The 25,164-nt window shown below is 40.5% G+C and overlaps 1 protein-coding gene across 2 annotated transcripts in view; it reads left to right on the forward strand.

The window, feature by feature from the left end:
- The window catches only part of CLIC5 (chloride intracellular channel 5), a gene marked incomplete at its 5' end in the record, with an annotated part of 75,046 nt that extends 55,385 nt beyond the window's left edge, over positions 1-19,661 (forward strand). For both annotated transcript variants that reach the window (XM_084262248.1, XM_084262249.1), the window contains 2 exons: positions 13,786-13,967; positions 16,261-19,661. In XM_084262248.1, the coding sequence (XP_084118374.1) occupies positions 13,786-13,967; positions 16,261-16,428 (350 nt within the window). In that variant the 3' untranslated portion in view covers positions 16,429-19,661. The remainder of the gene's footprint in view (positions 1-13,785; positions 13,968-16,260) is intronic.
- Positions 19,662-25,164: the final 5,503 nt, after the last annotated feature.

Below are 25,164 nucleotides of genomic sequence, written 5' to 3' on the forward strand. Positions count from 1 at the left end.
TATTAACTTACATGTGACTAAATGCCATTCACCTCTTTCAGTAGCTACATCACACGTTGCGGTTAAGTGCGTGAGGTGGGAAACGTCTCTCTTCGTGTGCTGTGTACGTATGTGTACAGCAGGCATGCACACATGCATATCAGGGCTGGAATTAAAACTGGCCTACATCAGTTTTACACTGTGGAGTTACTCTTGCTGAGAAGAGAATCAGACCCACAGTGTAGGTACGTGCAGAGGCTGGACAGCGTGCTCTGATCTTTTCTAGAAGCCATCGAGTATCTCCTTAAATAAGCAGTAAATCAGTTCCCTTCAAACCCCTACATGGAATATGTACAGCAATAACAGCTCTGTGGTGTAAACCCTTCATGAGCTGATGCACGGGGCCAGGGTAGGAGCTTCCTGATGCTGTGGGGCAGCTCCTCTGGACTTTAATGGAGCAAGCTTAAAGAATGCCCTTGTATTGATGGGGAGAGTCCTGTGACAAGGATCTTGGGTCCAACATTAATGCTTTCTGCTTTCTGCACAGATTTCCAAGGTGCCATATAAATATGTAGGGTGTGTGTACTTATGTATGTGTGTGTGTGTGCTTATGTGTGTCTGCATATCAATTTGCCATTAATTTTTTCTGTTCTTTCTCTTTAGTTGCAGAATTTCCCTTTTCCATTCCAAACCCCCACACCTGTCCAAGGCCCAGCATGAGGAACAATTTGTGATGATACCAACTTTTCTCTGTCATGCAACGAGGCAGGACTAGAAATAGCTTTTACCCTTGCTTTAGAGAAAAGGACTTGCTTTGTGCCGGAACATACTAGAATGACAGTCCTTTAACTTTTACATTTTGAAGCACAAAAATGCTATTTGAGAACATTTTAAACAAGTTTTTATGGCTCCCTCTGAGCTGAGCACTGTTGGGCTCGTGGTAGCTGAAGGGCCTGGCAGCTTTACAAAACCAGCCCTAATATAAAAAATAACCAGTCTTTAAAACATATGTAAAATAGCTTTTCTGCAACATTTGTGGCACATAAAGTACCAAATACATGTTGGTGAGTGTGATATAAAGCTTTTATTGCCATTCATTTGGGATGACCCATATAACTCACTCATGATATGTTAATAAAACTGTTCCCCACTCTGTCTCTTTATAAAAACACACATATAAAGACCACTAAACCAGTGGCGATAGCTGTGTGCTAACTTGTTAAACAGTGCTGCAAGTTGCATTTATCATCTGTCTTAAATTTCGTTATCTGCTTTCTCCCCAGTAATCAAAGACTGGTTCAAAAACGCTCAGAAACAGCAGTTTGAAAAATAAGTTTGCCTGAGAAATAACTTTTTGAAAGTTCTCCTCAAAATCATGCTGGCTGGAGGCCCAGAGCCATCAATATTCTGTCTGGTACCAGTGACAGCTTTAAGGACCAATATCTTTAGACCTGCCAAAACTAAGAACTGGAATTTTATGCCATTGAAAGGAAGAAGTTTTCAGTTCCCTAAAATGATAACAAACCATTACCTTAAGCTGAGAAATATGTATCTCACTGGGGAATGCTTCTGAACTTTCCCATCTTTTTGGGTTTTTCCTTCTCCTAAGATCTTGCTAATTAAGATATGAATACTTCCTGATGGAAATGTGAAAAATACTCTTTGAAAACAATACGAGACTAAAACTCTGTATAAGTCCAGATGTGAGCAGACTGCAAGCCCTTCAAGGCAGGGATTTAGCATGCCTGATTAGCACACTTAGAAGCAGCCATTCTGGGAACAGTAAATATTTACAATTAATGTATGAGCAGACATGTTTTTCTGACACATCTGTGCTGAAATAGCCTTGAAACTATAGCATAACAAAGGGAGGGAGAGGAAAAATGAAAGGCTATATAAATTCAAGGCACAGAATATGCAGAACCCTAAAAAAGAGTTGACAATATGTACTGAAGTCAATGAGGTTAATGATATGCTTAAATCAAAGCATGTTCTCAAGCTTTGCTGAATCAGGGCCTATATGCATAGGCCAGGCCTAGACTAAAACACTTGCAAGGGGAACAGTAGTTGGCAGACACTCTACTTTAAGAGGGAATTATTTCCCCTGTGTGTTTGAATATTCCTCCAAGTGCTGCTGGCTTTACTGGGATGCTTTGTTCTGTTTCCCAGCCGGGCTCCCATGCTTGCACACAGGAGCAGTAGCACAGCTGGAAGTGGATGAGAGCAATCTGGCGGCAGCAGTCCTGGGAGGAATTAAGCGCCTCGCTGCTGGAATGGGAGGCCTAAATTACATTATTATTTAGAATTGAGTTTTAACTTCGTTGCTCTATGGTTTCTCACTGGTGGGTAACTCCCTTCATTGCAATGTACTTGGTGCATCTGAAGTATGTTCCCCGCAGCAAGGACTTAGATGAAGTTACGGCCTTGCTCAGTGAAGTGTCCAAATCTCATATGAGCAAATGTCCAGATTTAAGCACCCAGCTTTTCTTATTGTCCTGAGAAGATTGTTCACAGGCTTGTATTTAGCAACAGTAGAGCAAGCTATCACATGATAGAGAGCCCAGTGACTGGCTCCTGAAAGTCAGTTTGCAAAACTGCTGGTGACTTCAAAGGGAGAAGGATTGGCCCAGAATCTGTTTTTCCCAAAACAGATTTTTTGTTTTATGCATGCAAATGTTCTTCATAAAATAACAGGGAAGAGGAGAATGAGGCCTAACTGAAATTCAGTGTTGCTAATTTTCTCTATTAGATCAGATCTTAAATAGTTGACCTTTACGATCAAAACAGTGCTGGGAATAGGGTGATTAAATGGGAACTGGAGACATAAATCTTTTTAAAATATCCTGAATCTTTTGATTGTAGAAAGAAAAAGAGATTTTCATAAAGTCTGAGGCAAGAAGCAACTTTGGGCTATTTACTGTGATCTCCTGCAAATCACATCCCAGTCAGTTTTGGCTGTTGAGCAAACATCATAGTATTTCTTGTTTTGCAAGTTTAACTTGTTGGAGAAACTGAAGGATCTTTGATGCACAGTGCCCCTCTAAGCAGGAGTGGTGGTGGGGAGTGGGAAGACACCCACCTGATGGCAATAAGCTAGTCTGTATTTCGCACTGCAAAGGCGAATCCCTGATGATTCAGCCACTCAAAGCTGAAAAGAAACTGGCCCTTAACCTGGAATCAGGATGACTCAGAACATGTGAGGAAGGCATCTGCTCAGCAAGACTTTCTGCATCACTCCAAGGCATCGATCCAACCATTCCCATCTCTAGCAGAGAATGACCTTAGGGCCATGAGTAAGCCCCATAACACATGTGATTAACTACAAATTGGGAGAAAATATACCGTGATCTTTGCAGGTCTTGAAGCATGAGATTTAATTATAGCCATTGTCTTAATGTCAAGTAGCAAATTCTCCGTGACACAGAGGGTGGTACAGTGATCCTGCCTTGGTCCTTGTTGCGAGACCTAAAGGATGATATTTGGGGTTTTAAAATGCTGTGACCTGCCCATGTCACTCTCTCCCCCTCCAGCCTAGTTTCTCCTATTTCTGCCAGAACTGAATTAAATCCAACCTTTTCTTAGTCTCATTATAAACACCCCAAGAAATAAGTTCACTTCCCCTCTCTCCTTGTTGGTCCTTAAATATTACTTTGGGAATGTGGAAAGTGAATTCATCCAACTTCCAACTTCCAATGACTAGACCTTTTCACAACTTTGTCAGCTTTGTTCACAGCAAGGCTGAAGAGCTCTCTCACACTTCCCAGATGTTTTGTCCATGAGTGACCATCTGTGCACGTTAGCCTCTCGGTCTTCTCTCCAATAAGCTGAACAAATAGACTCTTCAAACCTGGCATACTGAGGCTTGTTTCCAGTCCTTGAGCACTGTATTACTTCTCTCCCTTGACCTCTTGCTCAAATTTCCAGTGCCTTTTTAAATGGGGGTACCAGAACTGTGAAAAATATTCCTAATACTTGTCACAGCACTACTGTTGCAACAGTACAACAGAATATGACCTCCCAACTATTGCTTGAAAAATTTTCATGCATTCAGACATAATTATAACTTCTTTTTTTGTTCTGCTCCTTTCAGAGAGGTTAAGTTGATGCAGAATCACGTTTTTTCATGGAGCTTGAAAGAAAACAAAAATAATCTCAAGAGCAGAGAAACAATGGAAAAGAATTAAGATATGAGTCATTGTTAAATCTCATTGTCTCATGTTTTATTGTATCTGGGTAACAATTTTTGAACACAAAGAACTGAAAATGCTAGAAACATTAAATAAAACTATTTGACACTGAGATTTGCTAAGTGAACTGAGGGATTTGGGAACTCAGTAAACTTTAAAACATCATCCTCAGGTGCTGCTTGCTAGGCATTGCTGCCTTTCCCTCTCCCATTTCACTTCATTCCACCACTGCTGAAGTGAAATAAGTTAGTTGAAATCAGTGCAGTGTAATTGGGATTATCCTGATGTAAACAAAAGCAGACTTTATTCCCCTATGTGCCTGGGATTGGAATAAATTGATGTTAAGCACCAACAGCCTATGGAGGAACTAACCTCTTTACTTAAATATGAGAACACAAGGGGTCCCCACAGCACTGTCACTAAAGCCCGGTTGCACTCCCTGCCAGGAGCTAACTTTACTCTTATTTTAATACAGAAACATACAGTTAGTTTCTCTTTGTTAGTCTCAGAAACCTCTCATTTGCTTTTTGGTAGTAAAACAAAACTTTACACTCTGAGTAAACATAAAGCATCTTAACAATCAAGATACCAGAGTGATAATCACATACTATAAATATATGGTTTTATAATCTGCAGAGGCTGATTTTTTAAATTAATTATTATTTTTTTTTTTAGGTTTCTGATGCAAATCAGCTGCTGCTTGTCTGCAGTTGGTTTAGGGACACCTGCACAAGACTATCATCACAGAGGTCAGGATTAAGCCCTCAGAGACACACTCTAGAAATGATGCTTGTCCCTTACGAGCTGCTACAGATTTAGGATGATTTGTGAAATGCAAGTTAGGTACTGTTCTTCCCAGGGCACTTGTAGGCCAGTAGTTTTACATTCACTTGCTTCCTGCCCTCAGGGGTCATTTGTCCAAGTGAGAGAGTCCTAAGAGACTTGGAAATGAACCCTTTTTTGGTGTCATTTTAACACCTGTATTTTCTTCTTAAAAATAACAGCATCTGAAGGTGCTCAAATTGCATTCCTGACGATAACAAATGTTACTTTTATTTCTTGCTTCCATTGCAAAACTGAATAAGGAAAGGGAAGGAAGAAACCTGAGTTTTGAGTCCAAAACTAGAAACAAGTCAACGCAAACTTTCTCGATGCGTTTATTTTTATTTTTAAAGACATTTTAGATTCACCTGTTTCACTAGGTCTAATTTGGGAGTAGGACAGATGGTATCACAAAAATAGGAAGATGCCTCTTCTTTTTGTTACATTTACAGTTTATCCCCCTCTAAACTGAAATAGAAGTCCATGGCTGGTGCATTACTGCTTTTACCAATGTAAAGTTTGTGGCTGAAGAGCGATATTGTCCTTCTTTTGTATATAGGAGACTGGAAGGCAGAGAATTTAAATCATTTGTATAATGTCATGTAGAAAAAATGGAGAGGGGAATCAGGTCTCCTGAATCCAGGTAACCTCTTAACCCCTGGGTCATTGTGCTCTAACTTAGGAAAGGGTACCTGGGGAATCAAGCTCTCTCTGAGACTGAGACAGACCTTTGTAGAGTTTTTGAGTCAGGCCTGTCGAAACATCCTGGGCTTCAGCGATGAAGACCTAATCAATCTGTCAACATCACCAAGGGCTTGTAGATTGGGTGGGGAGGGAAGAGGGATAAGGGAAGGACCATCTCACTTATGTCTGTCTAAAGGTTATACATTAGTCATTCAATAATCTTTTGATCAATAGAGAGAAACATAAATCTATTCCTAAAGGGCAGTTTGAATTGTCATAAAATATGGATCTAAAGCTGGGAGAGCTTCCTTTTGAGGTGCCTGTCTTTCATCGCCATCTATAAAGGAGACTTGGACAACTGGGTTGAACCAACTACCGAGCACTTAGATGGATGAAGTTAAGCAAGGTGAACCTTATCCATAAGTAAATCAATGGATTTTTGATGTGTCGGGGTTCCTAAGGTTGCTTTGGATATCTCCCAGCTGTATTTCAGCTCCACGTTCCTCTGAGTCATGGATGAAGGGCTCAGAGGGGTTTAGCACCTCTATTTCTCCCACTGGACATAGACAGAACATATGTGTGAACACATATGGAAAATATGTACCTATTTATGCCTGGTTTAGACCATGTCTGAGAAGCAGTTTATGACCTGACCAAAGTTGTACCTGTGTTTGTGTGACTCCTGGTGTAAACTCAGAATAACATCCAGGATTAAAAATCCCTTTTGAAGTCCCAGCTCTGACTGATCTAGAGGATGAATATGAAAGGCTAAGAGAAACCTCTAACCAGGAAATAGAGATGAGGAATAAGAGACACTAACCTATTTCTCTTCTCTGTGCACAGCTAGGTATTTGTTGATTCATTGAGTAGAAATGGACGGATCACAACTTTTCAACGTGGTTGTACCGGCATTTACCTTTATTGTGGGAACATGCTCAAGTCTCTGTTCCAGTGAATATTGAATTATTTATCTAGAACTGGACATATTTAATGGGAGAAGTGACTCACCCCAGAAACTCCCTTTGGCACCAAGTTAAGCATCGAAATTCCTTGGATGCATGGGAGCATACAACCTCCATACTTCTCTGCATTTCCAGTGGCTCTTTGTGACTGCCCACTCATTCTGCCTCTCAATACAGACGCTGCTCAGAGCTGGGGATTTTACAAGGCAGAAACACGCCCGGAAAGAATGTTACAGTGCTCAAATTGGCAATGTAGTTGCCCTTTGGGGCATAAGCCCTAATATTTAAGTATCTTAGAAAAAAAAAGGAGGTATTATCCTACATCACTTAGGTGAACCGTGAAATTATATTCAAAGGGTAGGATTCGTCTCGTCTAGCTTCACCTCCCTGTTAGGTGTCTAGTCTGAGCTAGTCCTTTAGTCTTTGTAATTCACACAGTGAGAAGGGCATGGATGGTGTGAGTCACACCAAGTTTGAATCAGGTGTCTCGGGCAGTTAGAAGGAATTGCTCTTTGGAGACACTCAGGACCTGTGAGCAGAGAGGGAACCTACATAACCAGCTTAGACAAGACACCTGACTTTTAAATGGCTAAACAGGAAAAAAATCAAGGCAGCACTCAAATCTCCAGGGTTATATTGAACTCATGGGGGGGGAAGATAAACTGTTCAATATGTAATACAGTGGCACGCATATTGCCGTCACAGCTCCTCCATGTGAGAAGGATTAATCTACACAGATTAAAGTTACAGTACTCCGATGATCTTGCCTGAACAAAATGGGCAGGGTGGAGGAAAAAGAGAGTGAAAACGTGAATCCTCAGTCTTTAATCAGACTGTCAGACTAGGAGGAACATATTATTTTCTTACCTTAATTTGCTGTTTCTTTGCTGGTTTCCCTCTCCTACCAGAAAACAGTATTGGGTCTCATATAATACCAAACTCTGTGAATCTGGAAGTGATCAGGAAAGGTGGTTTGTTTTTTTAAAGGAAAAATAAATCTCAGATTGTTTGTGCGAGACTGTGAATATTTATGTACTGTTCCCCCTTTTCCCTCGTTGCATATTTCACCAAGTTCATTTGCGTGTGTTGCAGGATAAATCTTACTGCAGGGCAGTGGAAGAAAGCAGTAAAAAGGAAAAGCATCAATCAGTGATCCAGGGTAGCAGTAGGATTCATTGATCGTGTTTTGTACATCGATCATTGCTTGTTGAATTTACCTGGGCTTGACAATTAAGAAACTTGCAGTTCTGCTGAGGTCAGTCTCAGGTGGTTTCAGTCAATGGCTACAAAAGCCATAACATCCCTGGGATCTGATGACTTTGAAACCTTGATGTCACTGTGCTTTCAGTGGTGAAACCTTGATGTCACGGTGCTTTCCGTGGTATTCATTTCTGAAAAGGGCCGTGTATATTTTACTCCAGCTTGGAGAAAATGTTTTGTGACTAAATGTTTATTTGACAAAAAAATGCCACAGGTGGTGGGAGTAACCTGAGTTATTGGCATATGTGGGTTTAATTGGGTGAATAATGACTTGTTTTGAAAGGTAAAGGTATTTTCTCTTTAAACAAAAGTTTACTCTCTTTTTTATTTGAAAATTGCATGTTAATTTTGAAGATTGCCAACATTTAAAAAGTGATGTAAAAGTGACTGAATGTCAAGGTACAACTTACCTAACCAACCGTTCCAAAACACGGCTTTTTGTTTTCAAGTTTGTTCAGAAATCTCATGTTATTTTGCTTGGAGTTTGTCCTTTTAAAAATGAACTTTTTTTTCTCTCTTTTAATGTAAATCAGATAATTTTTATGTTCAATTTGACCAAAGAATCAATTATTATTACTGCTTTTATTGTGCCCCCTACACTTTATATCTCTTCTCATATCAAGTAAAAGCTTCATTCTGAAGATTATTACACTCAGACACATAAAATAGGAATCAGCTCACCTCATTTTAGCTATTTTAAATTTAAGGTAGCCAGTCTGCCTATTCTCAAGAAAAAGAGAGAAAGAGAGAGGTTCCTCTGGCGGTAATTCAGCTTTTCCTAGGCTACTATTTTAGGATGGAATGATTTGCCTTCCAGTGGCTCCTTCAGGCCACAGAGATTGGCATTTATGTGCTTTGTCTGCTTTGCTATTTCTCCTCATCCCAGTGTTAAACAAGGAAGGAAATATTTGGAGTTCAAGGAAGGGGAAGAAGAGTCCTTGTCTGACCTCTGCAAATGCTGTGGGTGTGGGCAGTCTGAATCAGTTACTTTTTCCAAACGTTTTTCTTTTACTACTTTCTAGTTACTTTCCATTTTGCTTCAGCCTTATTTGACCCACAGAAAATAGAGAATGGAAACGACCAAGACACTGGAAGTTTTATGGCTGCTATTATTTAGGAGGTCAGATTAACTGATTGTAAGTCTCCTTTGGCTTTAAAAGCTGCTGGAGAAATCTTAACACTACCGAAGTCAACAGCAAAACTTCCACAGGCTTTGATATGCCCAAAATTTCACCCAGGGTACCTAGTAATGAATCTTTGTCATCTGGCCTTCCCCTTGACTTGCAGGATTGCTCCGTGCATTACATGTTCCAATGTTTTGCTCAGTTGGGGTATAAGTACTTCAAGACACAAGGTTTTCTCTTTGTCCCCTGAAAATAGTTTCACAGACAAAAGTTTAAGGAAGTTTTTGCTTGAAGAGTTGAGTAACAGAGCCAAAGTCTGTTCTTGGTTGAACTGGAGTAAATATGGAAAAGCTTGTTGACAATGCGGAGTTACTCCTCTGTTATGTCTGTGTAACCAAGAGCACAATTTTGCCAATTATTAACTTTTGTTACATTATTTGTATTTCTGTGCATGTCAGGATTTGTTAATCTCATTGTTCAACATCAAGTAACCTTTTGCTGAAAACAGAGCGTCATTGTGAATTAGGTATCATCAGCTAAATTGAACCTCACCCTGTGCATTTGACAGATGGTAATATATTCATTAAGCATTCTGTGGTTGCTTTGAGGTTGGAAAGTGCTATTTTTCTGGCTTCTAACTCAGGATTCTTAAGTAAAGTTGTATGAAAGCATAGTTTTGAAGGGACGAGGAAAATCACAAAGAGCTTATGATGTTTTCTTGTTAATATTGTTGTTTGCTATTGAGGGGATGACACGGCAGGACTGCAATTGCTGCAAGTTGCCTTTGGCTGCAGGAGTAGCCCAGAGCAGAGTAGTGAAGGGTATGAGAGAGAGTTCCAACATGGATTTTGTATATATGTAGGTTGGACTTCTTGGAATTTGAAGCTATATTAAATACATCACTTTGGAGGCAATACTATGCTGGTGCCTTTGTATTTGGTGATTTTGCTGTCCAGAAAGATGATTTCCAGGAGTTCAGACATTGTAGCTGTTGAAAAGGTAATTGATGACAGGGCTCCTCTTGCAGAGCTGGTCCCATTTGGAATCTCTAAGTTCCCGCTGAAAGTCTGCAGGGTGGGGAAGCAATTTGAGGTAGAAATTTCAAAAGCAGAACACAGACGCATTCTCGGGCATAGTTCCTCTTGGCCTTGTAACATTGAATCCTCCGCCCTGACATTCCCAAGACAATGTAAGGCTGAGATTAGATCATAGAATCACAGAATATCTTGAGTTGGAAGGAACCCATAAGGATCATCAAGCCCAACTCTGGCTCCACACAGGGCCAGCCAAGTCAGAGCATGGGACTGAACACATCGTCCAGACGCTTCTCGAACTCAGCCAAGCTCAGTGCTGTGACCAGTTCCCTGGGGAGCCTGTTCCAGTGCCCGACCACCCTCTCAGTGAAGAACCTCTTCCTAATATCCAATGCTTCAGGAATTCTCCACACAGCTGATTTATGAGTGACCTAAACCAAATATAGAGAAGAAGACTCCACTGGCTACAGGGGAATCTCAGGCTGTTTAATTTAAACCTATTAATTTTATTTACTCATTTCAGGGAAGATTAATTCCACTGATTGACTTGCAGTGGAGCAATATATATACCACTGGTAAAATCCCTGCATTTTCCCCCAAATTTTTGGAAAGAAATTAAAAATTGACCTGACCTGCTTTAGATACCTCTCTCTTAAGTGGGATCAGTGGTAAACTCAAACATAAGGTGGGTGCTCTCACTCAAGCCAGAGTTAGACAGTTGTCTCTCTCTGACATGTGGGGCTTACAAACCTCTTGCTTTGAATCTTTGAGATTCTTCTATGCATGCTCTTACTTTGAATGGTAATGTATTTGAGCACATTCTCAAAGGAACCCAAGATTTCCTATCATATAGATAAATCTGAATGTTATAGGGCACCTAGAGATTAGGATTTGCAACATGGATATTTGCATATAGATTAAAAAAGTACCTCAAAACCCATTAATAGGCTTTAAAAATCTGCCCCCATGAACCTAAACTCTGTTTGAAATTCTGTCACTGTTCATCTGGAAGAAAGACAATTCTCCCTTTTTCGTGAGTCTTTTATTTACATGGCTGAGAGATTTACTACGATTAGAAGAGTTTTGATTAATTAAACAGGGTCATTGCAGTTATAAGTAGTGGTCCAGTTCTTGACTATCTGGCTATGAGATGGTCCTGACCATGTGGTGACTTCACCAGGAGATCTTAGGATCCTGTGGGTTCCAGCAGAGCCTGTGAATTAGGTCACAGATGCGTTGAACCCTGAACATACGCTTATTTCTGGCCTAAAGCTGTTGCATGCAAGCGCCAAGTATGAATTCAGATAGATGTTTTTCCCACTGTCACAAATAGGCTTCACTCCAGGCATTGTTTTTGAGACAGCCATGACGCACTTTGACATATCAATAAGAGCTAAAAAACCCACCCCAACCCTAATAAGTTCCAGAAAAGTTACATAAACACATATCACCTGATGCTCCTGTCTTTGTCCACACACTTAACACACCCCACAGGCTAGCACGAAGCATTTAATGTCGTACTGGCACTGGAAACATTGCAAACATAGCTCAGAGAACCAACAGACCTACTGGGTGAAGGGCGTTAAGCCAGTCGTCTAAAATCTGAATGTGCAAAATTCAGTTAAATCACAGTAATTTGATTCCTTTGTCTCTTAAATGAATTCGTTGTAAGAGCACATGGTCTGAGGTTGACCAAGAGATGAACAACTATCTGTTCAGCAGGTGTTATGGGTCAAACCAAACAGAGATTGCTAAATCTTTTGCGTGCTGCCACGTGGGGTATTTTACTCGCTACGCGGCTGTTACCCGTCAGTGGAAGTTGTGTGGTGAAGCACAGCTGCAGACGATTAAAGTCATCACTGCCAGCATCTGACAGCAGCATGTCAGTGTCAAAATTCAATTTGAATTGATTAAATAAGGGATGGCAACACTTTTGTTTTATGGATGGCAGCACTTCAGTCGCTTTAGATGCTCCGCTCTCAGAAACAAAATTATTTCTCTCCCTGCTATGTTTGTTGGGGTGTTTTCAGTTGGATCACAGTCATTTCTCCAGTCAATCAATTAAGCTGGGATTTGCCACTGTGCCTAGGAGTCAGCCACAAAAGAACTGGTATGGTTCCCTGGTACTTCGCCAAGAGGCTTCAGCGGGAGCAAGACATCAGGCAGCTTAATCTAACTTCCACCACTGGCACAAGGTTTAATGGATGTTAGGGCAGCAGAGAAATCATGTTCTGTGGTGTTCAGCTCCTGCTCTCTCAATGGCCCTGTATGCACTGCCTTTCTCTCCGTGCCAAAAACATGGGGCGGCTGACAGCAGAGCCAGCGGAGCTACCTGTGCCAGCAAGCTGCTCCACGCAGGGCGATCGCTGCAGCCTTTTGAAGCTTGCCTTTTGCTTCATAAATAGACTTATCTCTGCAGGCCTTGTAGAGCTACACCAACTGAACAACTTGACACGTTGAGTAGTCTCCCCTAAGTTAAATGGCCGTAAGTTATTCAGAGATATAAGATTTTACAGGATTAGGCCTTAAATGCTGACTCCGGGCCAGATCTGCAGCAGGTATAAATCACTGCAGGTAATTTTCACCAGCTGAAATTCTGGCCTTAAGCCCATGAGTCATGTTGTTATTTTTTCACATTGTAAATTCTTGCTGTTTCTTATTTATATTGCTTTAGCACTTTGGGGCACTTGTCAGGGGCCAGGATCTCATCGTGCTTGTCACCCTTCAGAGATGCAAAAGACCCTTCTTGCCCCAGAGTGTGTGCAGTTTAAATGACATGCAAACCTGTCTACGGTCATTCAGCTTTCTCTCAGTGCATTATTACAATCAAGTTTCTCAATCATCCTGCTGGTGAAGCATATGAAGACAAATTCTGTGCCTGGGTTGATATTTTTAATTAAAACATTACACTCTGCCTTATGTCGAAGTGGCATTTTAAGCCTGGAATTTGTCGGAGCCAGCAGCGGTGTGGGACATGGTCTTTAGTAATTGAAGTGAGAGGTCCAAAGTCTCCATTATGATACCTGTTTTGAGACATATCAAAAAAGAGAATTTACACCTAAATTGAACCTGATGTAAGAGGAATCTTAACTGTGGCTGAATAACTCATCTCTTTTGTATGGCGTTCTATATAATTATTGTTATATTACTTTGATTTCAGTTGTAGTCTATCTTCCAGCTCCACAGAGCTCTGGTTAACATCTCTGGAATTATTGCTATTGCCTTTAATTACTCTGGAGGGGGTTTAAAAGTAGTAAAACTACAACTTTTTAGAGCTGGAGTAATGCTAGAAAATTCCTCTTCTTTACAGTCCTACCTAGCTCCTAGGAAAAATAATGTAGCGGTGTTGAAGTCTCCAATTTACTGTGTGATGGCCTCAACAGAGCAGAAAAAATATCATAGGGTGAATGTGTTTTATTGGTATATAGTACTGACAAGCTACTCTTTCCTTCCATGATTTCTTTCACTTATTTTTTTGCTAGTCAGGAGAAGACATGGCACAACAGCTTCCTGTGACCCTGTTGCTCTATTGCAGGATAAGCTTTACCCTCAGGTAGACCTTTCTAGGCTACTTCATCACTGGATTTTGTAGGCATGGGAGCACCATTTAACAACAAAGAAATGGTTCTTGGCTGTGTTTTTTTTCTGGATACTACCGTACCAATTGACAATGAGTGTTTCTAAATAATTCTTACTCTGCCCTAATAACTTACTCATTGTTTTATTGGAAAAGCCCTTGAAAAAGGCTTGGTGAAGGCTCTGAAGAAGCTGGATGACTACCTGAGAACCCCTCTGCCAGAGGAGATCGATGCAGACAGCACCGAAGAGGAGAAAGTATCAAAACGCAAGTTTCTGGATGGAGATGACCTGACTCTTGCTGACTGCAACCTTCTGCCCAAACTCCACGTTGTCAAGGTAAAAGATGTCACGTGAATGCCTAAGAGGCCTTATCTGACAGTCAAGTGCCCTGTTCTGACAACCATGAGCTATATCCAACATGTATTTCAGCAAAGGCATCTTAAGTCCTAGAAAAGCAGAGTCTGAAACATACTTTTCCTCCTTGGTACTTCCCGTAGATTAACTTCAGCAATTTTGTATTTACTACATGTGGGATCAGTCTCATCACTGATTAGTAGCAAAGACAATATTAACATCTAGGTTGTCCAATCTCTACTATTACCTTGCTGTGGGTAACGGCATTATTTCATATTAATTATTTCCCATTATTCTTAAGAGACATGTCAAGAATTTAGTCAGTTCCCACCCACTTGTAACTTAAGAGCAGCAGTCCATCTTTTTGGGGAATATTTGTTCCAGCTGGTATTTCACACAGAGAGGTTAACAAATCAAAGTCACCACTGAGGACCAGGATTTAAGATGTACAATGGTTGCTGGTGTAGTGCAAGTGGTGTACATCATCTTGCTTCTAAATGTTGCATTTATTTAATTTATCAGGTTACATGATTCTTTAGAATAAAGCAAGTACCTGGCAGACCTTGGCAAGCAAGGAAGCTAGGAATTAAGGCCAAGTCATGCATCTAATTTGGCTACATGAGCCAGAACATAAACTGAACCTTGAAGCTGACTGCACACATGCAAAAAATAGAAAAATATAGGGAAAAAAAAAAAGAAGTGTGTAAGTGACTAGGTAAGAAATGTGATAATATCCTCACAGGCCTAGATCTTTTTTTGGCTTGTCTTCATTGGTGACGTTGGAGACAGACAATGCAAAGTGAATGTGTGGCCCCTTACTGGTTCCTGTCTTCTTTGGATGAAATGAAAGGTGTCTAAAGAGAATCAAAATCTTTCTCAGACAAGCATAGCCATAGTATATTGCCTGAAAAGCATTTTACAGATGGAAGAAAAGGGTAAATTATTAAGACTTTTTCATTTGATGGAAGACGTGTGCTGGAAATTGTGAAAATCTTGACTTAAGTTACCCAGCAGGTTTTATCTTCCCCATGTGTGTGTGAAGCATCATTGAAGGCAAGAATGTTTAATTAAATGCAGTTTAGCACAGGATTTGGACTTGCATATACCAAGTGGATCCTGGTAATAAAACCAAATCACAGTCATTCCTGAGAACACAAGTGTCCTAAGAAATCTGAGATGGAAAACAGCTCTACCATGTGCTTTAAAAATAAAGGGGAACTCTGTGGCCCATATGTATATAATTTTGCCCAGGAACAATTTTATACAGTCAGAAAAATTAGAGATTGGAAGCACTCATTAAATCAGCTAATCCATCTCTTCCTATCAGCTAGTTCATTCTGTCACCACAGGATTATTCTATATGGTATGTTCTTACAGGAGAACTGAAATATCCCAATCCAGCAAGCTGCTTAGCAATGAACTAGCTTTAAGCAGATTATTCCCATTGACATCAACGGGACTATACAGGTGCTTAAAATTAAGTATGTACTTAACTGTTTTCCTGAATAAGGGCCTGAATGTTTTTAGAAATCAAAAATTTCCCTTGATAGACAATTTCCTTGTCCAAAAAGTCTTGAAATAGCCATTTTGTCCCTAGTTTATCCTAATATTCCTGTTTCTAATATCTGCTAAATCATCTTGGTTTCTCAACCATGCCCTGAATTTTTCCTTTGTGTGAACACAGGTAAAGCCTTTCAGCAGCTGTAGGTGGTTATATCCTCTGACACTGCTGGCCAGGCAATATATATGTGTGTGTATATATATATATATATATATATATATATAAAAAGCATATATTAAGAATAGGAATACAGTATATAAAAAGCGTAATATAATCTTAAATACAAATACAATTATTAATATGAAATATTATGCATAATTTTTACTAATGTCTTTCTCTAAAACCTATGTTGGTTTTTGATTAAGCTAATCAGCTCTTTCCTATATCTTAGTTTTAAGGGATATGGTTAAAGGTTGGCAAAAAAACACTAAAAAAAAATTGGTAAAATTAATGAACTTTAGGTAGTATAAAAGTAACAATCTGGTGATAGTAGCCAGGCCATTGAATTAGAGTGTCCAAGTAGCATCTTTGCAAGATAGGGGACAACCAATAGTAATTTTCAGATTTTCCTATAAATCCTGGGGAGTCTCCAAATATTTTGCTTCTTTGCTATTTATTACATGACATGAAAGAGTAAGAAGCTCTCTAAAAAGCTACCTGGAGATGCACCACTAGCAAGATTCTTTTTTTTCCCCTCTTTTATCTCTGGTTTAGATTGTTGCAAAGAAATACCGCAACTTTGAGTTCCCGACGGAGATGACGGGTTTGTGGCGGTACCTGAAGAACGCGTACGCCAGGGATGAATTCACCAACACCTGTGCAGCAGACAAAGAAATCGAACAAGCCTACGCAGACGTGGCCAAGCGGCTCAGCAAGTCCTAACTGACCTCAGTGGTGGCTCAGTATCCCCTTTCACAGACTCTTCTCCTTGTTGCCTTAAGATATATTTTATCGTTATGTTGTCTGGTTGGCATCTCTATGACTTCACCTGTTCAAGTGTGTTGGTCAGGGACAAATCTGCTTCTCCCTGGAGAGAAGAGAAGGCAGCTCTACAGTGGGAGGTAGAGACCCTTCGAAATCTGAACCTAAGATCTAGCTCAACTAGGATTATTCACAATGAGTATTGGAAATAAGTCCACTTTACTAGTTTCTTGTTTCGGGGAGGGGAGGGGCTATATCACCACTTGTATTCTCTGGAGTTTCAATCATTAGATATTAACTGAAATTTCAAGTAAGAGAGTTAGGAACACATAGAACTGGTTCTTCTGTAGGTTATTTCAAGGACACTTTTTCTCCCACTGCTGTATATATCCTTGAGGCAGAAGCAAAATAGGAGAGACAGACAGGGGAAAAAAAAAAGAAGTTTGACCCTAAAGGAGAGATGTTCTTAGAGATCCTGAAAACTCTGCATATTCTGTCTTAGCAGGCCCATGAGATTATAGAGTATTTATTTTTAACTTGGTGCAAGAGGGGGAAGCCTGAGTGAATATGTCAGACTTGCAGATGCTACTTTGCATAAGATGATGCTGTTGGATCCAAATGTTTAAAATGAAAGAGAGTGAATGAGCAAATGAGCAGGCTGCCCTTGGAAGAGTGGGGCGAGTGCCAAAATGCCCAGTGGATCTGCTAGATGGTAGAGACATGCAGACATAGCAATAATGGTGGCAGCATATTGACTCCAGCTAGTAGAGGGACTTGGCACAGCTAACCAAACCACGTAGGATATTGTTATCTTGACTGTGTGGTTGCCAGTTCTTTTATAATTGCTATCTTGGGAAACTTGGATAGGCAGGAGAAAGCTGTTGTTGCACATGAATTCCAGGCAGAGGAAGCGCTTTCTTCACGTCAGGCTCCAGATGGGTCACTTTCAAGCACTCATCATCTCACCCCAGGAGAAGTTTGCTCTAAAAGCCTCAAAAAAGAGCAGGATAAAGCAGAGAGAGGCACATTTCCAGGCAGAAATTCAGCAAGAATGCTAGCAGAAATCCCTGTGTGATGCCCCATTCCTCCAGGGTTTACTGATCCAGGTTACACGATTCTGAATTAGGATTGTTTTCTAAAGCTGATTATTTTGTTCTATCAGTAGCGTCTGCCTGACACAAACTGCTTTATGCTAGTGATTATTTGCACATTACTTTAGCAAATTCAAAATGACAGCTCTTTTGCATGAAACTCACTGTACAACAGCGCACATGGCTCTTGATTTTCAGTTCGGGGGGGGGGATTTATCGTTGTTTTCAAAGACAAAATAAAGCTGAACTGTAACCCAAAGTGGCTCCCCTTCTGATCAGAGCTGCAGAAAGCTGCGCTGATTTGAGGGGAACCCCAGGTTGGTGAGCTGTGACCAAGGGGAACTTCGCAGCAAGCTTGTTTGCAGCCAGAGAGACGGAAGACTGGAGACGGCATCGAAAGCCAGCCACTGCCCGTGTGATGCTGATGACAATCTGAAGCCATCCTGTTGCTTTGGTGTGATTATTCTACTTTTCAAACAAACCCAGCTGGGAGCAGAATGTTACTCGTTGACTGTGAAGATAGTTTGTGGTTGACTATTGTTTCGCATGCAATGGTCAATTTGTTCTGAACTTTCCAAAACCTTAGAAGAAAATCCATGAACTCCCAAGTCCTCCCCTAGAATGGGCTATTTTAACAACGGCTAGACTGGAGGGCAAAGGCTTGCTCTCTTTAAAATATTGCTGAGAAATCAGCTGGCTCAGAGAACACAAGTAGCAGCCAGAAAAATCAAATGAGATTAGAAGTGTCTGCAGAAGCACATGTGGCTTGTTAAAAACATTTCTTCACGAGATTGGAATTATTTGTGATATTTTATTTTTTTTTTTCTTAAATTAAGGCATTTATTTATTTATTTATTTTAATTGACTCAGTCCTTTCCATCTGTCTTTCTGGGTTTGTTTTCACTCAGCACGCTGGTCAAGAGGGCTCTGTCTGTTTTGTGAAGTGTTAGCGATGCTCCGCGAATTAATTTCTAGTGAAAAGTCTTTGCTTTGATTAATGGTCACTGGGATTTTTGGGTTTTATTTTCAGTATCATTTGGTTAGAAGAATGCCAATCAAGAGAGTCTACATTTTTCTTAGTTGTCTTTTTCCAGGTTTGTACTCCAATTAGTGGATTTGCTTAATCACAGTTGCAGTGGATCTTTGAATGAAGACACACAGGCAGATACAACTTCTTCCTCTGTGCTTATTATATTTAGTGCCTAAAAGAAGATTGTCAAAACATCAGCAGGTCTCAGGCAGAGTAGGTGAACCAATTTAAGGTTTGTCCTGATTTCTTCCATCTCTGTGAATCTTCACCACTTTCCTGAAGTGTTCTAATGTGTCTTACTGTAGTTTTGCTGGAAAAGGGCCAAAACAGGACTTCAAATTACATGTGTTTTTAAAAATTATGGCTAAAAGTGGTTGGGCTTACAAAAAAAAATGAGCTTTTGGTAAGATGATTTGCACGTTCTTAAAATCTTTTTAAGATTTCATTATAAAACCCGAAAATCCCCAAGGTACCTACCTTTTAATTAACAATAAAAATCCTAAATATCTTCATTTTTCTAATAACACACTCTCCCCCAATCTAAATGTAATATATTGATGGATATGAGAAAGCCTTAGAGGAAAATGAACAGTTTTCAACTACCATGCCCTCTCAGTGTGAATTCAAGTCTCATTCTGCATCCTAACTTTGCATCTTACTCATGACTCTGTTATAGGCTGATCCAAGATTATGGACAGGTTCAGGCATTCCTTGACCTTTGTTTGGGTTTGAAATCCAAGCTCATGTTTGCAGATCAGTTGTTTTCAGTCAACCTTTGTGCTTTTTGGCTTTAGCCATAGTCAGAAGAAGGAAATACTGGAAATCCTACGTAGAAAAGTGTTTTGCTAAGACTTTTGAGCTCAGTTCTCAAGACTCGGGATCCATCACCAGTGAGATTTTAAAGGGCTCCAGACTCCTTCAGGCAGGGTATTTTTGGTGACCTTCCATTGTATTTAGAATTATAAGTAATAAATATTAATCATACAGGATTGTATATCTACATTGGCAAGGCAGCATTTCTGAAAAGAATCTAAGTGACAAGACAGACATTGCAGATTTACAATAACTTTGTTCATAAATTTTTTGCAAGATGTAAAGAAAGACATAGTGCAGAGGGGGGAAAAGCCAACAATGTGGATTTAATCATCTACATTTCAGAAATGCAGACCAAATGTCTGTAAAGATGTCCATTTCATCCAAACATTTCTTAGATATTTGTTTCAAAGCTCCCTGTTCAGTCAATCCAACAGTCCATTCATATTGGAACTAATATTGATTTTTCTATTAGCAGTGGTATGAAAGTGCTAGAGGATCCGGTATGTTAGTTACCCTTATTTTCTGTTAGACTAGCATGGAATACAAAGCTACATGCTACCAGCTCTTCTATATTTGCATCAGCCGAAAAGTCTATATCACAGATAAATTAAGACATCTTTGATCCTACAAGCAAGTTCAGCTGAACTGCATTTAGCAATTAATTTTGTATATGTGCTTGTTTTATTTTAACCCCCAGCCACCTTTCTCATCCCTGCTCAAAGTCAACTCCAAGTTAGCCATAACCATTCTGTCATTTCCTTGGTGCTAAGCTAGCCAGCTTGCTTGTGGATGGGCACATGGGGAAGGGTGCTTTAGCATGACACACCTGTCAGGTCCAAAGGGCACACTGCTTGCTCCCACCACTGTGCCGGCAGTGAAGGTGAGAAGCAAAGAGAACCCCCTTTCTGCACTGACTGAATTTGGCTGGTTTTAAAGTATTGCAAAATTTTTGGCAGTGGAAGTCCCGCTGATGTAAAGCCCAAGCAGCATGTGGAAACATGTACTTTTCAAAATGAATTGGTGGTCTAAAGGAAAAGAAAGACCAAAGTCTTGTGCCTTCATTCATGTGTATTCTTTTAAGCATCAGGGAGTTTGAGATTGTTTATTATTGCTCTAGATATATTAATTTTTCTTGAATTGGTTTTGATATTAAGAAATATTTTTCCAGTAAGAATTTGCTTTTCTGCTGAATCTTTCAGCAGACTGATACTTGCAATGACCTAGTAATTCCAGAGAAGGCAGGAAGGCTGTGAGACTTATACTTGAGAAGTTGAAGGAGGTAATGATTTTATTTTTTTTTTTAAGAAGAGTATTAAAAGCATTAAAAAAAAAAAAAAGTGTCTTTTCATCTGGGATACTTAAAGCAAGTATGATAGACTGTTTAGTCTATCAGCACAGACTTGGGCAAGCCACCATGTTTAAGACAGCTTTGCGCAGAGATCTCCCAAGGTTACATAGAGATGTTTCTTCTGAGTCACAAAATTCCCCATTTCCTTGGTCAGGAGGGATCTGCTGTTTCGTGTTGGCAGTGACCTGTGACAGCTCACCAACTCGGTGCTAGGCAGTGAAAAAGGGGTCCTGTTTGTTCCCTTCTCTCCCCCTGTAGTATTATCCTGTTTTATTCCTTCGCCCCCAGTCCCAAGCAACACTCCAGCCCTTGGAGAGCACAGAAACCCTGTCCAATGCTGGTTTTCAAAGCTTGATCAGTCCATGTTTCAACATGTGACATAAAGATCTAAGTCCTCAGACAGTCACCACACAGTGTTACCGGACCCTTTTCACCGTTTATTGGAGAGATGCTAAAGCTGAAAATACTCCAGTGGGTGTGCTCGAATGTGGTGTGTGTTGAGCTGTGTTCATCAACTAACCAGCTCTGAACGATGACATTGTGGCAGCCCAACATGTCATGCCCTCTGCTGCCAAACCCACAACCCATCACCCGCTGGATTAGAGATGCTCAGGTGGGAAACCCCGAAGGTGTTCAGCCGGTGACGGGGCAACCACGAAGGAAGGTTTCAGTGCCACCTTTTCTCCAGTCCTGCTCTCTAGCTGAAGTGTGTTAGCAGCTTAGCTGGGGCCGTGATCCAGCGCTAATGAGCATTTCTAGCTTGCAGCATGTGAGTGGAGGCTACTCATGTGTTTAATGTTAAACATGTGCTTGCCTGCTTGCCTGGATAGGGGCCTAAAAGTCATGGCAGAAAAGCCTATATTAATGAAGAGCATTATTAGTCTCTTTCCTTTGAAATCCCGTGGCAGAATTCCCAGTGGGGGAATTCCCAATAGGAATTCCCAGCAGAGCCCAAGGCTACATAAGCACAAAGATGTTTCAAGCATGAAGATGTCCTTAGAGAACAGAAAACACTCAAGGAGAGAAGGCAGCAGTAGTGATATACGGAATCTTACTACAGAGGCAGGACAGGGTACCCAGCTCCCCCCCGGTGGTCACTAGAGGGGCACCACCGGTGCTGTCAGACTCCATTCTGGTTTATCACTGGGGAGGTTCAGAGCAAAGTTGGGACCCCACCACGCTGCCAAGGCATGTTCTGCCCTATCTCTAACCACACTCCCTATGGTGGTATCCCACAGTATAACGATGCTCCATTGTGTCTGCCTCACTCTTATTATGAAGTGGCTTGTCCAAAGAAAGCTAAGAAGGGCGGGGGAATTTTCTTTTTATATATATACATGGAGGAAAAACAATCCAAATATGCTTTAATGGTTCTCAACACGATACTGTCAATTCTCACCACAGGGTGGAATTTGTTGGTGGAAATTAAATTAAATTAAATTAAAACAGAAAAGCTTGGCTATTGCTAATGGGTACTACTGGGAGCCCTAAAAGCAGTTTGCAGTGTAGAGCCATAACAGGAGTGAACATCCTTTAATTCCCAGAATCACTTGGGTTTCACAGGATCATTTCAGCCGGTTCCGCTGCACTGCTGAGAAGTTGCTCTTTCCCTGTCTCCCAAGGTCTATAAACTCTGAAGAATTTGGGAAATGGCTATGGGCACCACATTAATCTTTTTCTTTTTCACTTCACCCCCTTCATTAAATTAACTACTTTAGTTTGGAACGAAGTGATAAATACATAGAATTTGCAAACAGAAAAATGTCTCTACTTTTTCATTAAGGAAGTTTTTAAGAGCTTTCAGGAAATGAGAGGTTATCCCCAGGTTTGGAAATAAAGTGTGATATAAAATATATATAGGAGTGTGATTATGATTAAACAGTTTAAGCAAGAAGATTACGGTTTGTTTTCAGGAGCATGCTTAGGATGATGCTGCAATAGGGGCTTAAGATTCAGTTTTAATCTCATTTTTTGTGGTTTTTTTCAATTATTGTACAACATAGAAACTATATATGTTCACTTTATTTAATGGCGTTATTTAGTTCAATAATGCTGTAAAGTTTGTGTGGATGAAAGGTGGCATAAAAAGGAAAACTTACACTCTTGAAACAAACAGCACAATTACTGCTGCCTGTTTGAGTTTGCTCCCCCTGGAATTAAACAAGAGTGGCACCGTTCATGTGTAGAAGCAGGATTTCAGCATCACAGGTCTGGGCAGTTTGGCTGCCTTGGTGGAGGACAGGGCAATTCGCTGTTCAGCAGCCTGAGTCTTGCAGTGAGCACAGTGCATTTCAGAAGGTGTCTGGGACCGTCCTTGGGCGAACAGATAGTGCTGCTTGTGAAGGACCACAGTGAAACCCCTGCTGTTACAAAATGAGATTAAGCCATCATGAGACGTGGACTGGCCAACCCTGAACCAGACACATTTGCCTGCAGCGCAGCCGCTAAATTGGTCTGACATCAGGAACCGCAGCGTAAGAGCTTGGCCTCAGCCGTGAGCCAAAGCAGCATCTTTGTCACCAAGTCATTTTCTATTTATAACGACACTGATCTATTTTATAATCACGGGGAGGCACAACAGGAGTGGGCTTTGTTCTGCCTAAATCGCATTTCTCGTGCGGGTGCGTTTAAACACAGCCCTTGGCCCCGTGCCGCACACCACACACACCCAAGGCGGGCAGTTCTGGCACAACAATGCACACCCTGTCGTGCTTGAATGCTCAAAGACTCCTGCGCTGAAGCAATAAACTCCTGCTGAATGGCTTAGAAATGTTCCCTCAAGTGTGCTGAGCTACCACCCTGCCTCACTTCTCCTTTCCACTGCCATTTCAGGTCTAAGCCCTATGTTTCAAATAAACTAGGAGAACATTGGGTTGTTTAGGGCTGGAAATTGGGGTGAAAAATGCCTGAATCCCAACCCAACCCTCCTTCCTAGCGCAAAAGCTGACTGCTTGTGCACATGACTCTATATTCAGCCCGTGAATCAGTTCCCAGTTGCTGCTTGGCTTGTTTTCTGGAGAACAGGTCCTCACCTATGTAAATCCTTGTAGCCACGATGGTAACAACACCACACCCCACCCCTTTATTATTATTTTTTTTCTTAAAGGGTCTTGCTTTGTTTTGCCTAGAAATACATGATCCAGCAAACAGTTGATGTGTTTTTTGTAGGGTCACTCTTTTCGGTTCTAAAGCCTGAAGATCAAAACCAAGCTGCATAGTGAGATTTGGGGGTGAATGGAAATGCTTTTTTTTCCCCCTCAAAACCCACACGTTTTCAAACCCTGACTCATTTGAGCATAATCCTGGTTACTTTGAGGGGGATCTGAGGTTGAAAGAAAGGAAGGGGAGCCCACTGAACATCCTACTGAATGTCCACTCAGAGACTATTGCAGGAACCATTCAGGAAGTCCTAAGAGGTATATGGACATATCCTCCATCTTCAGTGAGAAAGCAATCCATACAGAGACCTGAATTGCCCTAAACTGCCCAACAGTTGCTTAAAAATTACAGTGACCTTAAAAAGCAAAATTTGGGATGTGAATAATGGCATGACCATCAGGAATGGTGCTTCTTTGGGGTATTTTACAGGCAAATTAAAAAAAAAAAAAAAAGAAAAGACAAGACACTAATTTTTAGGTATTGGCCCAGATCCAAGTTCAGAACTGGATTTTCTCTTAATACTTAATCTCAGAAAGACCTAATGGCTGTTGGGTTTGTTACCACTTCATTTGCTGAGGTAGAGCATCTAGGGTTCCCTTCAGATGAGAAAGGTGGACAGGATAAATCCCTTCACACACTTGTGATTTTCAGTTGAGGCACATCCTCTGTTCATGAGTAATTTTAGATTGGACTGTAACCTTTTGGGGTAAGAACTATGTATTTCTTCTCTGTATGTGCAGCTCCTAACACAGCAGGAGCGTGATTAGAGCCTTTGTGTGCTGCTTTAACATTCATAATATAGAATAATAGGAATAATATAATTAAAATGTCATTGCAGTTCACTTTTACTGCTATGATTGTGTGACTATATTCTGTCAAACGTGGATAAAATCAATGTCCTTTTTGTATGATATGCAGTATATATTTTAATATTGAAGAAATGGTTAAATTTAATTTTGGAAAGCTAAAAAAAGTATCTGCTCAGTGTTTCATTTTAAGCTTTTTGTATAAATAAGCAAACACTTCTTTTGTATCCTTGCAATGAGTATGTGTTAAGTGAAGAAACGCATCTTCCTGAGTTGGAGCTGTTTATAATCTTATATTTCAAGAGTGATTAACACCTGATAATTTGAATAAAAGTAGTTTATTTTCTCATTGGGTTATTCCTGAACTTTTGTTTCATTTGTTAATTGGTTTTTTTTTTTTGTTTTTTATAAACAGGCAGCCTTCCCTTGGCTGCAAGGAAAAAAGCG

This window comes from Gallinula chloropus, assembly GCF_964237585.1.
Source record: "Gallinula chloropus genome assembly, chromosome: 3".
Lineage (NCBI taxonomy): Eukaryota > Metazoa > Chordata > Aves > Gruiformes > Rallidae > Gallinula > Gallinula chloropus.